Here is a 16,894-nt window from a genome sequence, read left to right on the forward strand (position 1 = left end):
GTTTAAAGGGAGCTCCACATCACAGTGTGATTGCAGGTCTTAAGGAGCACTAGAAAGAGGCTGACACATGTCGCCGTCTCTGCTATTATGCAGTATTATTTTGAGCCGTTGAATTGTGGGTAATGTAGGTGCCATATTTTGACACTAAGGAAGAATGAATGGAATTTAAAATGTGTCCATTTAACTGTCCATTGTGAGTCAGACAGTGTTATAGGTGCGCGGCGCTAAATCGGCGCAGTAATCTTTAAACAGCTTTCCATTATCTCATTGACAGAACGTACGGAGCCTGAGAAAGTTCGCGCATAAATCACACATCCTGCAGAAACATGGCAAAAAAGGACTTTAAGGATGAAGAATCTAAATGTTTTCACGGCTGATATTTTGTCGAGATGTCTGATTGGCGAATTCGTAACGATTGTCCTTTTCTTTATTAAAGCCCAAATCGAATTCGGGAGGAATGATCACACAGCGCATACCGTAAATTGGACGTAATGTAACGCAATATTCATTTAGTGCTCTCACTGATGATAATAGCATTGTGTAGAAATGTAGTTCACCTCTACGTGGTGTCTGCATGAGATATGGCTCAGTGCTGCCTCTTATGAAGACTGCGTTATTGGGCTTGTATCAGATGCAGATGAGGGCAGGATGGTGAACTCCTTGAAGGAGCGGGGAGGGGAGGATTTGTATTAGTGATACTTGTCATGTCTGCTGTAAATCACGCTGCTTTTTTCAGGTTCCTAGGTTGTTGTTGTTTTGTCTCAGAATGCTGTGTGGCAGGGATGAATGGTGGTGATGTTACATTATCATGTGGCTGTCGCTTTCACTCCTGCTGACTGGTCTGTGACAGGCCCACACACACACACACACACATGCACACGCACACACACACACACACACATGTTTGTGTCAGGAGCAGGCCTGATTTATTAACTGCTGAAACCCAAGATGACGTTTGCCCACACAATCAATAGAGAGCACAGCCACTGCCTGGTCCTCTCTGGGGTCATGTGATGTGGACAAGAGCTAGGCAAGAGAGAGGACGCACACATACATACACACTACGGGGCTGTGGAGTGTATTGCATTACTGTATTGATGGGAAATGGATCCAGTCCAGCGTTGGCTGCTAGCTGCCAGTCAGAGGCAAGAGGGCTAAACTTTCATCGTGCCTGTCAGGGACATCACTGCTGCCTTGTTTGATTGTAAATCTTCCTAATTGTGACAGAATACTTCGACGTCATTAATTAAACATGTTTTCATTTAAAAGCGCTCGCAGGGCGCCAGGCTGGGTGCTCGGGGTAGTCCGGCAATGTGCGTAGCTGTGTATTTTTTTTTACTGTGTGCTTCCTCATTATTAAGAGTGCTTACATTTGTTCATGCAGTCTGTTTGTGTGTGTGTGTGCGTTCCTTGTACCTTGAGTCTCCCTGTATGAGTGGGTGGCTTAATCGTCATGTTTATTTACACTCCTGTTGTCTGCAAACAGCAGGCAGTGCGGCGATGGGCATGAGCCAGCTCTTAAGGAAGTAAAACGGCATAAATTAATTCTGTCAATAAGCAAAACAAAGGCTTATTCTTAGAAGTCCATTCATCATATAGGAAGTGGTTCGAGAATAGTTTGCGATGCACATTTAGTTTTGCCCTTTTTTTGGTGGTTGTGGGGTCGGTGGCCCAAATCTCAGGAAAGAAATGACACAAGAACGTGCAAACAAAGGGAAGGAGAGACGACAAGAAGAGGAGGAAGGATGGAGGGAGGGAGGGAAGGAGGAAGCGACAGAGAGGGGAATTGCGTCCTCTCATTGTTCAATTAAGTCTGTCGGTAATGATCAAGATGAGATGATGGCCATCTTCCTTTTATAGATACTAATCTGTGACTGTCCGTGGAATAAGAGAATCGCAGAGTGGGGCGGTCTCCGCTCCTTTGTCGCCACCAGAGAAAGTCAAAAGTGTGTTTTAAAGAGTTTTTTTTCTTTTCTGCTGCCATTGTTGTTGTTGTTGTTGTTGTGCAACTGTTGGGAGCGGGTGACTTATTTTAATAGAGGGCACTCGCCTTTGTCAGGTGATTACGTTAATGTATAGTCCGCGGTCGCAGAGTTCACGTCGAGCACTTTGACTGGCATTGAGGTCTAATCGATTTCATTGCTATTACTGAACAGAAATAAATAAAGCTGATGGCTGTGGTTGGGGTAATTATGCCACAGCACAGTGAATTGTTTGATTTTCCTTATTAATTGTATTTATTTAATCCATTTCATGCTTTTAGTTGTGCACTCGGGGACTTGGAGGGAATGAATAAATCACTCTTAGGCTCATTAGATTCCCCCTCTGGTAGGGATGTGCCACTATTTTGTCAGAATCAAATTGGCGAGTGTTATAATTTCCCGCTGGTGTGATTCACATGAAAAATATCCACATATTCATCTACCAGCACATGTGCACATGCGCCCACACACACACTCGCGCACATGCGCCCACTCCCCCCCATCTGAACTCCTGACCTTTTCCAGCCGTCTGATAGCCATTGACATTTGCCTCCTGAGCTGCGCTTGCTCATGTGTTGGAGCTGATGGGAATGGATGATGTTATTGCTGGAGGAGAAAAAGGGAGGGAAGGGGAAAAAAAGGTGGGGGGTGGATGTGGTGGTCGGGGTGGTGGCGGGGGGGCAGTTGAAAAGAGGTGGACTGGGGTAGACAAGCTCCACACGCGGCTCCTGGAATCCATCTGGACCCCCTGCTCCCCGGAAAGGTCACAGGGCGTCTCAGCCTTACATCCTCATTACAAAGGAGCCGTCGCTGTGACCTGAGACTGTTTAGCTACAATATGGCTTTCTCTGTCACACAGCCTGTCACATCCCCTCACTGCCTACAGCCATCACGGAAGGGACGTACAGTATGTAATGTAAGACCGTCCTCTTTAAGCATTTTGATAGATGTGTGGATTAAAGTGTGCATGACAAATGTCGTGGCAGCTTTGTCTTTGTCCTTGAAGACAGGGGATGGAACGGAGGGGCTGCACCTGGTCGGCTGTTTTCAGCTGCTCGCTGAAAAGCAGGACGCTCCGCTTCTTTTCCGAGGGAGCCTTCTGGTGGCAGAAAGAGGCAGGGCAGTAAAAAAAAACTCTGTTTGAAAGCGAGGGTGAACCCCTTGTGCACAGCTAAAATAGTGTTAGAAGAGCCACCGGCGGAGAGTTTTCGTGCGAGCTGAGCCTGCACTTGTGCGTGTTGTGGTGTGGTATGTCATTTGTGCTTGTCCACCTCAGCAGGCCTGTCTTTGCTGTGTTTACACTTCGCTCTCCACACCATGGGAGATGAGTGTCAGCCGAGAGCTGAGCGCCTGTAGGTATGAGAAACTTCAGTTTAGCTTCAGACGCTGTCCTATCTAAACAGTGGCTGTGGCACCAGCGTCCGAGGTGTGCTGTTATTAGGCCATGTACAGAGGGGAGAGATATGCATCCAGTTTGAAGCAAATGTTAGATTTATTCCTACTGAAAGAATATTTTCCTTGTTGAGTGATGAATTTTGAACTCTTAATTATGATTAATGTTACTATATTTCTTTAATGTACTCATAATTTTTCATTTCTGTGTGTAAATCTGGCACTGGGACTATTTTATTTAACTCAAACTCTGGCAGGACTCATAATTGTTTTGTTTTTCTGTTTAGACATTAACAGGATAATAAAGCCCTCAGCTAGAAACTGAACTTAGTCTGAGCTACCAGAGAGACATGAAACATGAACTCTGGTAGGAGTCTGTGTCGTTTTTCTTTTTTTTTTTTTTGCATGAAATGATAGTCAAAATCAATGAAATGATAGTTTTATGCTCTCGCTCAGCTGCCAGCCTGTGTAAGGCTGCAGGTTTTATGGCGTGGACTTGAACTCTTTTAATGATGCCTGTATTTCAGGGTGTCTACTCAGTAAAATGGAAGAATACTTAAGACTTCTTTCTCAGGCGCTGTAAAATTTTTATACCCACGGTCATTTTGAACACCCATGCAGATCGGCCCGTATTACATCATTGCTCTCATGACCTCTTCTTCTGTCCTCCACAGTGCTCAGTATTCGAGGTGCCCAGGAGGAGGAGCCTCCAGACCCCCAGCTGATGAGACTGGACAACATGCTGCTGGCGGAGGGCGTGGCCGGACCGGAGAAAGGCGGCGGGTCGGCAGCTGCGGCCGCCGCAGCGGCAGCCACCGGCGGCATCGGCGCCGACAACTCAGCAGAACACTCTGACTATCGGGCCAAGCTGTCTCAGATCCGGCAAATTTACCACACGGAGCTGGAGAAGTACGAGCAGGTGGGGGAAAAGGAAGCTCATTCTTTATTACACGTTGCTTCAGAACACGTTCAACACTTCCTCAGCTATCATAGATCACGGATTTAGCTCAGGTCCTCTGTGTGCACAAGTTATTTATGTTGCTGTTTTAGTATAATGCGAGTGCATACATAAGCTCTATGTAAGTGGGGCTTTTTTCCTAGTGAAAACTGAGCCCTTTGCTCAACAAAAGACACATAAATTTAACCCCCTTTAAAAAAGATGATCCCCCGTATTGATGTGCCCATGAGCCAGTCAATGGTACGAAACTCCCTTTTTCTTGGATAGTATATATGGATATATGTAACAAGGAATCCTGTGTGTAAATTCATTATTTTATCAAAAAAAAACCTTTTGTTAGCAAAAATGTGATTTTTCTATTCTTTGGTGTTAAATGTTTGAAAAGTGGCCAAACGTTGCACTATCATGTTGATGGATAGAGAATCTGAAAAAAGCAAAAGTGCATTTTGTGAGAATTGTTGGCATAAATTTCAGCAGTTCCAAAAATCAATCAGATGGACGATCTTGCCGTTCTGTCAATATGATCTCACTTTTTTTGTAATGTTGAGGATCTGGCTTTTCGTTTTAGCTGTCTAACGTCCCGTCCAGACCAGACCTTCTTGCCCTTTGCATGCTGGGAGAGGCTCCATGCTGCCAGCCTAAATAGTTATAAGTTAGGAAAGGACAGATGAGATATTTTCCTGAGGATGTTTAAGTAATTTTCTCAGTCTAAGAGTATAATGTTCTTGAAATCAGCACTCGCGGGACAGACAAGCCGAGCCTTTCAGAGATGCTATCTTCAGCAGGCAAGCAGCCATTATATCAGTCACACACCAGCTCTTTTCCAAAGACTGTAACATCTTGTCATTCCCGTGGAAGTCAAAGCGTTCTGGGTTTGTCATCTTCTCCGAGGAAGGCTAGTCATCGCTAACTGTCAAAGTCAATATACACCTGAGCATTTTTGTGTCACCACGCTATGTACACCTCACGTGGTATGAGTGAGTAGTGTCTAGCGTGTGTGTGTGCAAGCAGAACGGCTGCTCAGTGCATCACTTTGACTGACGTAACCCTGGTGTTGACAAGCAACAGACACCTTGACTCTGAATGCAGTCATATCCAGTGACTGATTCATACAGAGAGAGAACGAGGTAGACGGAAAGATGGAGTGAAAAGAGAGGGAGACAGTTTAAACCTCTTGAACATGAACGGGACTGAAAGCCTGCTGTCATTTTAGATTTCTCTTCACTTGTCACATTTTCTCTGCTATTGAAGAGAAGTCTTTTTAATATTCAGAGCACTGCAAGTGCTCGCTGCCTCCGCTGTATGACTCCGCTGCCACATTTGTTTGGCTTGAAACATCGCTGCGTGTCTGCCGCTTTAATTCAGACTATTCTTATTACCTCTAACACTACTGCTGTTACACTGTCAGCACTGCTCGTGCCAAGGCTTACCAGTGAAGGTGCAGGCTCACCAGAATCCAATTTCATCCTTTTGTTCTGTCTGAAGCTGTCGAGCCTCTGCGATAGTTATTCTTTTTATGAATCCTGTCTGTCTGTGCTTCCAGGCGTGCAATGAGTTCACCACCCATGTGATGAACCTGCTGAGGGAGCAGTCTCGAACACGACCCATCTCGCCCAAAGAGATCGAGCGCATGGTCAGCATCATCCACCGCAAGTTCAGCTCCATTCAGATGCAGCTGAAGCAGAGCACCTGTGAAGCTGTTATGATCCTGCGCTCACGCTTTCTTGATGCCAGGTGTGTGTGTGTGTGTGTGTGTGTGTGTGCCCCAAACTAAATCTTATTCATATCTACTTATATTTCTATTTGACTCTAAGGTGCTTTTTTTGTTATCGCTCCATTTGATTTTGTTATTACAGTTGTTGATTAAACGATGGTGCAAGGGAGGAGTCATTTTTCTCTTCTGTGTTTTTTCTGATCAGACGAAAAAGGAGGAACTTCAACAAACAGGCGACAGAGATCCTAAACGAGTATTTTTACTCCCATCTCAGTAACCCCTATCCCAGCGAGGAGGCCAAAGAAGAGCTGGCCAAAAAATGTGGCATCACAGTGTCACAGGTAAGACGCTAGGCAAATTGAGATAATTAGGCTCGGTGGTAAGTGTGTTACTCAAAAAGCAATTCAATTATTCTAAATCAGCAGGGCTCTGTACTTCAGCGGTCAGGAGCCCTGTCAGCCTGGGGTTACCATTAGAAACGCTCACATTAAAAACAGTTGGTTTTCTTACCAAGTTGTCAGTAATTTCCAAAGTTACCAATACCTTTCCAGGAGCATTTGACAGTCAGTTGATGCAAAAATGATTCACAGGTTTTTCATGAAAAGATTGGATACTTAAAAGCTTCTGTTTTTTGTATGCATTTTCTTTTTGTACTGTAACATTTTTGCTTTATCATGGATCCTCGTTTTTTCTTTTTGGTTTGTTTCGTTGTTTTTCTTTTTCTTTTTTTTACTCAATTGGTCCGCTGGCTATAATTTTCAGTCACTTCTTAAATAAATACCAGTAATAAAGATGATCCCCCAAAAATCTAATTTGAATGGGGCTAAAAAACTCACAGGGAATAGCAACCAAATTCAAACATGTAGAGCGTGGCAAGAGCTGAATATGGAAAGTTGATCATTTACCTGCTTGAAGTGCAGAGCCACTTCTGCCTTGGGCTGTTTTGTTGGAGAGCCAGTCAGCCAGCCAGTGTAACTATGCAGCATAAATTGGGATCATTTCTATGACAGTAAACGTCAGAGAATCTGCATATAAGAGTCATTAGTGAATTTCTTATGATTGCTTCAACTTTGGACTTAGCAGCTTTGCAATGTCATGCATCTGCCATTTTTTTCGTTTGTTTTTTTTTGCACCACTACAAGATTTTTTTTCTGTAGAAATACATGAAATGGGTTCTAGGTTAGGTGGTAACAGTCATTTGCAGTTCAACTGCAGGAAAACGTTAAATCTCGTTCATGAAGTCCTCATCAAAACAAGAAGAGTGCTACTGGAATACTGCTGTTATATTTCTGTAGTGCTGAGAAGGCCTCATTTTTCCCCAGATAAGGTGGAGGAGGTGGCGGTTGAGAGGGAGATCTGGGTGTCTGTATAAGCAGAAGAAAGCGGATGGAGGGCTTTCTATATTGTATAGTATTTACAAGCAACATGAAATGTCTTGCAAAGAAGAGAGGACGTTATTGTGCTAACTGTTGTACAGGGCATCAGACTTTTTTAGGTGTGCAGAGCATCATCTTATATTTGCTTTTATTTATCTGCTGCCATCTCGACAGGTATCAAACTGGTTCGGGAACAAGAGGATCCGATACAAGAAAAACATCAGCAAGTTCCAAGAAGAGGCCAACATGTATGCAGCGAGGACTGCAGTCAATGCAACCAGCGTGTCCGCTCACGGCAGCCAGGCCAACTCCCCATCTACTCCCAATTCAGCAGGTGAGCTTCGGGCTCTGATTAAAGGCCGCTGGGCTATAGTGAAACAAGTTCCACCAATAGAGGCGTTATCAATATTTGTTGTTCACCAGAGCAGATAGAAGCGTAAGATGGAGCGTATTGACGTTCTCAAACCAAAGCCACAACTCAAGAATTCAGTCTCTGGTGATGTTTCTTATAGACTAACAGAACGCTCTCCTTAATTAACCCAGTAATACACTTTGGCTTTCTCGCCGTTCTTCTTCCATTTTTCTTCCTTTCTTCTCTGCCGTCGTTATCTTCCTCCCTCACTCATTCTCTCTCTCTTTCTCTCTCACTCTCTCTCTCTGTTATTGACCTCTTGGTCTTGTGGACGTTAATTTTTCCTGCCTCTTGTCCGGTTGACCTCATGTATGCCATTAAGCTGCTCAGAGGGCAAGCGGAGTCTTTTGTCATATAGAGACTTTGCGACTGTATTGGATTAGGACCGGGTGTTGAAATCAAGTTACGCGATGGTCTCTTTACATCTGGGGAGCTGGGGTCCATTAAAGGACGAAGACGATTCTTTGGGTCTTCCTGCAGATCAATTATTACTTCCTTAATGAAACACTAGCAGCACGGACATGTAACAGTAATATGATCCATGAGGCTCGTTTTAATTGGATCTTAAACAGTTTTACGACGAGAACCTGTCGGATTGTTCTTGCTGGTTGATTCAGTGCGTCTATTGTGTGCAACTTTGTAGAAAAAGTCTTTTTCATAATGCCTGCCACGCTCTCAAACTAACCCATTCAATGCCTTTGTGCTTATGCATGATTTCATTTTAACTCCTTTTTCTGTCCCCCTCTTCTTCCCTGTTACTATCCCCTTTCTTCTGATCCTTCTCCTCCTGTCTGCGTGTCTTTCTTTTTCTTCTTTCTTCTGCCTCTGTGTATTCTCAGGTTCTGCTGGCTCTTTTAACATGTCAAACTCCGGAGACTTGTTCATGAGTGTGCAGTCCCTCAATGGGGACTCGTACCAAGGGGGGCAGGTTGGGGCCAACATACAATCCCAGGTAGGCGCCTCTCCAAGTTTAGCGTCCCATGTGGCCGTGAACTGGCAAATACCTGAGCTCGTTTGTGATGTGGTTTAACCGCTGACCAGTCTGGGAGTTTAGATGCCCACAGTAACTTGACCTACATTGTGAAACGGAGGTTATACTTAGCCTGAAGCGCTACATTAATGTAGAAACCATTGTCAAGCCACAGTTGAGTAGACGACTGCGGACAGTTTTGGAAACGGTGCAACACTCATCAGCACCTCTGACAAGAGTTCACATAGCCACTGGTGCACTTTGTAGCTCCCTGACCTTGCCCCAGTGGACAGTCATGACCAACGCAGTGTTACAACTCTCACCACGGATTAAGGAATCACCACCCGTAGAGAAGGTCTCATTTGGTTTCAGTGCTTTCAGCATCACTTCCTTCTCCCTCCATTCCTCCTCTTCTGTTCCAATCAGCACTCCAATTGCTTTAGGTCGTTCATGAATATGCAAAAGGGTCGGCCCTTATCGTAGATAAAAAGGTCTTCGGGGTTTGCCCTTAATTATTGAACCCGAAAGGGTTTATTTCTCTGATCACGAATGAATGACCTCGATCTCAAAGATTTGCAAGTATACAAAGGCACAAAGTACAAATTCAGATATGTTTTTCTAGTTGGTAGAGCAGTCAGATTTGTTGCGAAATCCATATGGAAAGTGTGTTTCTGTGGAAAACAAATATAAAAAAATCTGAATTGGACTGGGGAATCCGCAAAGAGCGTGACAAAATGCTAATAGTAGAACAAATCCTGCATCACACCATGGTTTTATTGGCAGCAGGTGATACTGTGGCACTTCATCAGAGTGTTTGCTCGACTTTAAATAGTTTAAAGAAAAGACACAAGTCTGGACATGAGATTTTGATGTGTTATACAACAAGAACAACAAATACATTGATAATTAGCTATCCTATATTTACTCCTGTGTTTGTGTCCTTTTGTGGCGTCTGTTATCGAGCTTGTAATAGCGGCCAAATCATTCTGATTCGCTGTTTGTAACCTTTTCCTGTTTATGATACCCTTTTACTATCAGACTGACCTTTCCTTGTGCATTACTGTCTTTGTTATCCAGAGCTTTTGTCTTACTGGTCCTTTTGTCTGTGTCCCCGCTGTTCCAGGTGGATACCCTTCGCCATGTTATCAGCCAGACCGGAGGATACAGTGACAGCCTCGCAGCCAGCCAGATGTACAGTCCACAGGGCATCAACGTAAGACCTGTAAACAGTCTCCTTCTGTCCTTCTCAGTGCTTCTTTGCTCTTTTACTTTGCAGTGATTCCCCAGCTGCACAATGTTGGTGATATCGCCTAAATCTGTATGCACACTAAAATGCCACTTAGCAGGCTTTGCCGGGGTTGGGCTGTTGTCCAGCCATTTGCCCCCACCCCCCCTCTGTCTTCTGCCCCAGTCGTGCCCTATGGTGGCAGGCAACGAGGCAGCTACCAGGCTGAGTAGCTGGACATGCTCCTAGCCTGTCGGAGGATATTAGCGTTAGCGAGGCACCTGCAGTCGACAGAAACAAGGACACAGGTGTCATCCTCGCACCAGACGCTGCTCTGTCATTGCCACTGTATGACTACTCATATTTATTTCCCCCTCCAAGACTGGCTTGGAAAAAAAAGAAGTTCAGAGTTGCTGCTAATTCTTAAAATAACTCGTTAAGCAGCCTGTCAAAGCCTCGGCCAGTTGTCTCGGTCTCCTTGCTGGGCCGGGCGGGGCGGGACAGGCAGCACTGGAGGCGGTGTGTTAGCATGTAGATCCACAGCGACAGGCCGAGCGGGGCTGAACAGAATCAATACGACAGTCACAGGGACAGAAAGAGCGAGGCTTTGGGCTAACAGTCCAAGCACATTGGCCAGATCATTCATCCACAGGAACAGCAGCACTGACAGCCAAGCCTGCAACACCCCTCGTGCTAAAATAAGAACGAGAACGCGTCCAGCCCGCTGCAGCATGCAACAGGCTCGTTTTACATGTGCTGTAATTTAGACTAATAACAACACACCAAATTATGAATCTCTGACCTCAGTCTGTGCTTCAATGTATGCGCAGCTAATTTGGCTTCTTTCTTTTTCTTATTAATTTTGCTTTTTGTTCATAAAAAAACACTTTTTGTGGAGGTAATAGAGGATTATAAAAAACTTTGTTCTTCTCTAAATGCTTTTTTTCTTTTATCTTCATTAGTCTTTGAGGATTTTTTTAAACATCAAATATCAAATGATTTAGTAATTCAGAGAAACGTAGCGTATCATGACTGCAGTGTAATTGTCATACATAAATGAGTGGTTAAACTGCAGCTACCATAAATGGCTTCATTAATAAATTGGAACTGGAAGCTCAACGACTCATTCGGTTTTTAAGTGCTTTTATTGTCAAGGCAACCCCCCCCCCTCAAAACTCAAATGAGCCACCCTGCAAAATTCAAATTGCAGTAATCGATATATTAAAAATAATTAAAACTAATTGTGACTGTTTATTGTGAAATAGATGCAGCTTGAGTAGAAACACTCACTTTGAAAGCTTTAGAAAAGAATAGAAATAACTATCTTGGACATTATTAACAATATGAGGCTCTTTTACAGTTTTACTAACAAAAACACTTTAAACAAAAATTGCAGTGTTTTAGTGAAGCTTGTGAATGAAGTCGCGCATCTGTTTAGCCCAAATGATATATTTTTTTTACTCTTTCTAAGATTTACTGACTGAACTCTCGTGGTTCACCTCTCCTTCTTTATCCTTGAACAGCAATTACAGCCCCTCAAATTGCTGGTGGGTGTCGACTTTCTCTGAGACTGGAAATGCATTTTTTTCCTCTCCTCATTCTTTCTTTTTTCCCTCTTCTTGCTTCTGAATAAGATGACAGACGGTCTTTACACAAAATAACAGGGTTTGGAAATAAGAGGCTGCCAAAGCACATTCCCAGCACTCACTAATAGCGTTGAAATTGCAATTAATGGTCTTTAGCCAACCTTTTATGATGATTTGAGAAGGCTTCCATTTTAAAGAGCTTTTTTTTATTATTGTGATAATTTATTCTTTTATCAGCCATCTCAGGGGTATATTCTGAGATATATGAAAGGTCTGCGTATTCGCTGTTTTATCTTTGCTGTTTATCTCACATTATGTCGGCCATGTGGAGGTCCAAGTGAAAGAAGTGGCATGATAATTTATTTATTTTTCTGAAAACAGTGTTTGACAGTTTTTAGTGCTTTCTTTTAGAGGTTTTTGGAGTGACATCAGTGCTTTTGAGGAATTCTTTTATATTTGCTTTTACGTTTAGGGTTTACCTGATATTCTTCATATATATTTAACAACAAAACCTGCTAAGCAAAACCTTCTGCTGTAAATGAAAAAAATGGCTGTGAATATATGTTCAAGGCGTTACCTACAGTATACTCCTTTTTATTGGCAGGTGTAGTTCCACATTTAATATCTTAAATCAATACACTGAAGATGTAAATATTAAGTAGTGTGGTTTATGTTACATAGATGTCATATAAAAGACAAAGAGTGCTTTTGTTGGGCTCAATATTTGGCTCTATTTGAACATATCTGGGGGGACTGGTGAGTCTGTACATCACACTGTAAAAAGTTTGATGTACATTTTAAAGTAAAATTGTAATTTTCAAAGAAATCTCTGCTATTGGTCAGTTTTTCCAGGCAACCTTACCTCTGTAAATTACAATAGTGACCCAGCATACTAACACATATGCACACACCTATTATAGTATCTTCCTGTAGATATTAGAGTATAATCAGTTACAGTGCAGCTGTATGGCGTATGGGTACTTCATAAAACTAGGGTGTAGTGCACCGGAAGTTCCTTGTAATGAAAGCATATGATGATGTTTCAATTTTAAAGCAAAAAGCTGTATAAATCCTCTGATTGTCTTCCTGTTTAAGAGTCCAGTGAGCGGATTAATACCCCTGTCCTGTGTGGTCATTTGGCTCAACATAAAGAAAATATTCCAGCCTCGCTCTGACAGGAGTCTGCAGATTAATTAACCCATTATAACGTATTAATTTACTCTGCACAAAAACCGAAGTGTACAAGTTGTGACCAGCGTCATCCCTGGCATATTTTGATTTTAAAGAAAACAGGATATAATGTGTTAGTGAGTAACAATATGCCAACGTGCAGATTGTTTTTATTATATCTGATCAGAACCAGCCGAGTTAAACACCTCCAGGCTCCAGCTTCACGGTTTGCGTGAACATGTGAGGTGAACTCCTCACCTAACTCTTGTTCACAACACAAACAGGAGGAGGAGAAGAGTTTTTACTGAGAATATTTTATTTTTTGTTAAAAAACATGTTTTATTTCTTCTATTTACTCTTTTTTATAAATCTAGAACCACTCTTTTTATTTCATTTCATATTTACTGTATTTTGTTTTGTTTTGTTTTAATTTTAGTGATTTGGTTTGGAGATTAGAAGAAAACTAAAGAAGAAAAGAGCTCTGTAAATGCATGATGACTCCAAAGTCAGTTAAATAACTGCCCTGAATAATAACCAAGCTAATCGCGTTTGAGATTTTTGACACAATTTAGCAGCCCATCATTAATATAAAGAATGATGACATTTCAGATCACACATCATGTCATATTTATGCTAACTTTGTCTTCTTGTGTCTTTACAGACAAACGGTGGCTGGCAAGATGCTCCGACTCCTTCGTCAGTGACATCGCCCACAGAAGGACCCGGAAGCGTTCATTCAGATACTTCCAACTGAATATATCCATCTCTACACTCCATCCACAAAAAAACAAACAAAAAATGTAAAAAACATGAACTGACGTTGCTATTCGCAGTATTAAAAAAAAGAAGAAAAAAAAAGGAATTCACTGCCCCACCGTACGGCGAGGTACCATGAAATCCTAACCAGAAAATTAAATAATATTTCCTCTGCTTATAACGATGGACTTTTGGGATACAAACAAAAAGTTTCACAATAAAAAATATTTCAAAAAATTTAAACGATATTGCAATCAATGGAGATGTTTGTACAGATTTCACATTATAATCGGAGGGCTGGGGTTCCTTATTCACTCGTAATGTTTTCGCTCATTATGACGATAAGATAAAGCAAAGAAATAAAATCATTGGTTTTAACTGAAAATACTTCATTCTACCTCTCAGCCACTTAAAAAAAACCAACAAAAAAAGTAGAAAAATGTCAGTGACCATTATTTGTTTTGTAAAAATGAAACTTTTGTCTTTGCGAGCAAGAGGCACATCTTCTTACTTACATTTTGTTGTCTCTCACCTATTCTATGGTACGCCATTTAGACTTAAATATTGCTCAGTTGTTTACAATGTGTGCTTGACAAAAAGTATGTTCATCTTCCCCTCGCTGTCTCCGACGAGTCAAAACCAAGTTCTGTCAGGAGATTTTTACCTCTAAGGTAACCCTGTGAAGTATGTTATCTGTAAAACAATAAATAAATACCTGTCATCAAATCAGAAAAGCTTGACATTATTCATTAAGAATCATTAACCTAGACGATTTCACACAATGTTGCTTTTGGTTCTGCAGATACACGAATGACAGATTTAATAGGAAAAGTAGGAATTGTGTTTTTCTGAGTTCTTTTTTATCCCGGCAGATTCTGATCATGCCAAAACAAAAAAAAGCATTTCTTTTCCTGCTCAGTTTACTCGCCGTGTTTGGTTACTTTGTTACTAATCCCGATCCTTTCTGAGAGAAATACGAAAAGAAATATTGCTTTCATCGCAAACAAAAGTTTGTCAAAGACGCATGTAACTCAGTTTGTTACAATCCACTTAAACAGGGAAGTCATTATGCTAATAGAGTTTTACATGCTCGCACAGTGGATCTTTGCTCCTGAAGCTGCGGCGCAGGCCCACAGATGCTCATAGCATGAAGCCACTGTTCACCATCACGACGGAAGGAGCAGGTGGATGAACTGCGGCTCAGCTGAGGACAGTTTTTGACATGTTATGCATTTTTTGTTGAATTGTGTCCTTGTTAGGATGTTCATTTGCATATAAATCAGTGCATTACACTGCTGGAAGTGCTTTAGTAACTCTAGAACTGACACCAAAACAAATATAGATGTTTAAATTCATGCTTGCCTCCGTACCTATCAGGCTGATTCTTCTCAGTATCAAAGATTTACAAGGAAGCGTTAACAATGAAGTACTTAAAGAAGGGACGAGTCATTCTGTCAAATAATGTGTTTTCTGAGCAGTCTAACCTTGTTTATAGACACTTTTTATGTTGTGTGGCCTATTTGTTTGTATTTGTATTTTTTTTAATGGTATGCTTAACGTAGGCTCCTATTTTTGTTTTTATTTTGTTGTTGTTTGTTTTCCTATTCTTGTGAATTAGCTCATGGGTTTTCAACATGTGTTAATGTGCACCACTGTGCTTGACTTGCTTTGTTGGAAAAGGGTTTTCAACACATTAAAATGATATGTAATGCAGAGCGTTCATACATCAGCATTTTTATTATTGTGGCGTTTATGAGACAGCAACGACTCTACGTTTTTGCTCACACGGAGGCGTCAATGGCGTGATGGTAATCACTGCTGTGATAACTGAAAGTCAGCCAAGGTTAGTGAGCCCCCACCCCCTTAATGGCTCCACATCTTCCTACCATTCATGATGGCTCTTGTCCAAACATATTCAACATATTTGGACACATGCACACTGAACCAAATCCAAGCATTTACAGTGAACGAAGGGTTTTGTGTGTACTGAGGATGTAACACACGTGTTTATGGAGCATACAGCAATTTATTCTGTACACTTACAGCACTTTATCTACCTCACAAACAAGGCCAATTTAGAATCACCAGTTAACCTGACAGCTGTGTGTTTGGACTGAGGGAGGAAGCTGGAGCACCTCCACACAGAGAGGTCCCAGTTGTGGATCAAACTGGGAATCTTCTTGTTGTGACTAGTGGTGCTACACCACTGTGCCACCCAGAAATTTAGAGTGTATTGACTGTGAGCCACAGAAGCTTCTGTATATACTCATCAGCACCTCTCACTGGCTGACACTGACAGGCTCTTTCTTAATTGGTAATATTTTTCAGCAGTCGTTATAGTCTGATTTGGTCTTGTTAATATAATTTTGTGTCATGTTTGTTGATATCGTGGGAGCCGGGTCAACACCTTGAGCTCCTTGTCATGTTGCTCAAGCAGTTTTTCATGATGACAAATTGTCGTGCTGGGAGAGGCTGCTGCTGACGGGGGTTGTTGCTGCTGTGGGGGTTGTGCTTAGTATGTCTGCATAGCATTCACATGAATGTCAGGACCCGGGGGTTTAGATTGTTGCACAATAGGTTATTGCATTAATCAATGTGATTCACGTCATGTCATGACAAATCCAAAGACCAAGACAAAAAAAAAAATCTCTCTTAAACATACTCTGTCTAAGCTCCAAGCTCTTTGTGTCCTACTGAGGAAGGAGGCCTTTAAAGGGGACCTATTTTGGTCACTTCCAGCTCGATATATTTATTCTTGGACCAAAGTAGCTTTGTATGATTCACAGCTTGGTGCGACTCCTCTGTTCATCTACACTTGCCAGTTACCTTCCTCCTCTTTAAAACCCATTTTGTTCTGATTGGATTCCCCTCATCAACACAAAATTCAAACAAAGCAGTCTCACCTTTTAATAAAATTAAAAATAATAATTAAAATAAATGCTCAGGCATTGGAAAGATTTACTAAAGATCACACAATTGTACATAACAAGGGCATTTGCTGGGGAGTAGTTTATGGTGTGGATCTACACATTTTTATGGTCTATTGAGTTTTTCTGTAAGCTTAAAGTTCAGTTCTTAGTGTGGCTCATGATGTGTGTTAGTAGGATAACACTGGAGGACATGGCTCAAAAAAATCACTTGAAGTTGTGATTTGGCTCAAAATCTGATAGAAAATGAGAAAAATGATCAAATTCTTCAAATACAAACAACACTGCTGACAATATCTGAATGGACAGTTGCATGTCTGACAGAATTACATTCATAGCAAGCGAATATTCATAATTGGCCAAACAACAGGGCCGAGGGTATGTGGGAGCAGTTGGTGGTATAGTCTGCGGACGGTCAGAGGCCTT

The 16,894-nt window shown here is 41.9% G+C and overlaps 1 protein-coding gene across 2 annotated transcripts in view; it reads left to right on the plus strand.

The window, feature by feature from the left end:
- Positions 1 to 15,254, plus strand: part of pbx1a (pre-B-cell leukemia homeobox 1a) — a 51,590-nt gene extending 36,336 nt beyond the window's left edge. The window contains exons 3-9 of one of the 2 annotated variants that reach the window (XM_003438131.5): positions 4,049 to 4,293; positions 5,876 to 6,066; positions 6,252 to 6,387; positions 7,597 to 7,756; positions 8,674 to 8,786; positions 9,928 to 10,017; positions 13,447 to 15,254. In XM_003438131.5, the coding sequence (XP_003438179.1) occupies positions 4,049 to 4,293; positions 5,876 to 6,066; positions 6,252 to 6,387; positions 7,597 to 7,756; positions 8,674 to 8,786; positions 9,928 to 10,017; positions 13,447 to 13,539 (1,028 nt within the window). In that variant the 3' untranslated portion in view covers positions 13,540 to 15,254. The remainder of the gene's footprint in view (positions 1 to 4,048; positions 4,294 to 5,875; positions 6,067 to 6,251; positions 6,388 to 7,596; positions 7,757 to 8,673; positions 8,787 to 9,927; positions 10,018 to 13,446) is intronic. The other variant, XM_005476325.4, reaches the window with a different exon arrangement.
- Positions 15,255 to 16,894: the final 1,640 nt, after the last annotated feature.

This window comes from Oreochromis niloticus, linkage group LG18, assembly GCF_001858045.2.
Source record: "Oreochromis niloticus isolate F11D_XX linkage group LG18, O_niloticus_UMD_NMBU, whole genome shotgun sequence".
NCBI classification, from domain to species: Eukaryota; Metazoa; Chordata; class Actinopteri; order Cichliformes; family Cichlidae; genus Oreochromis; species Oreochromis niloticus.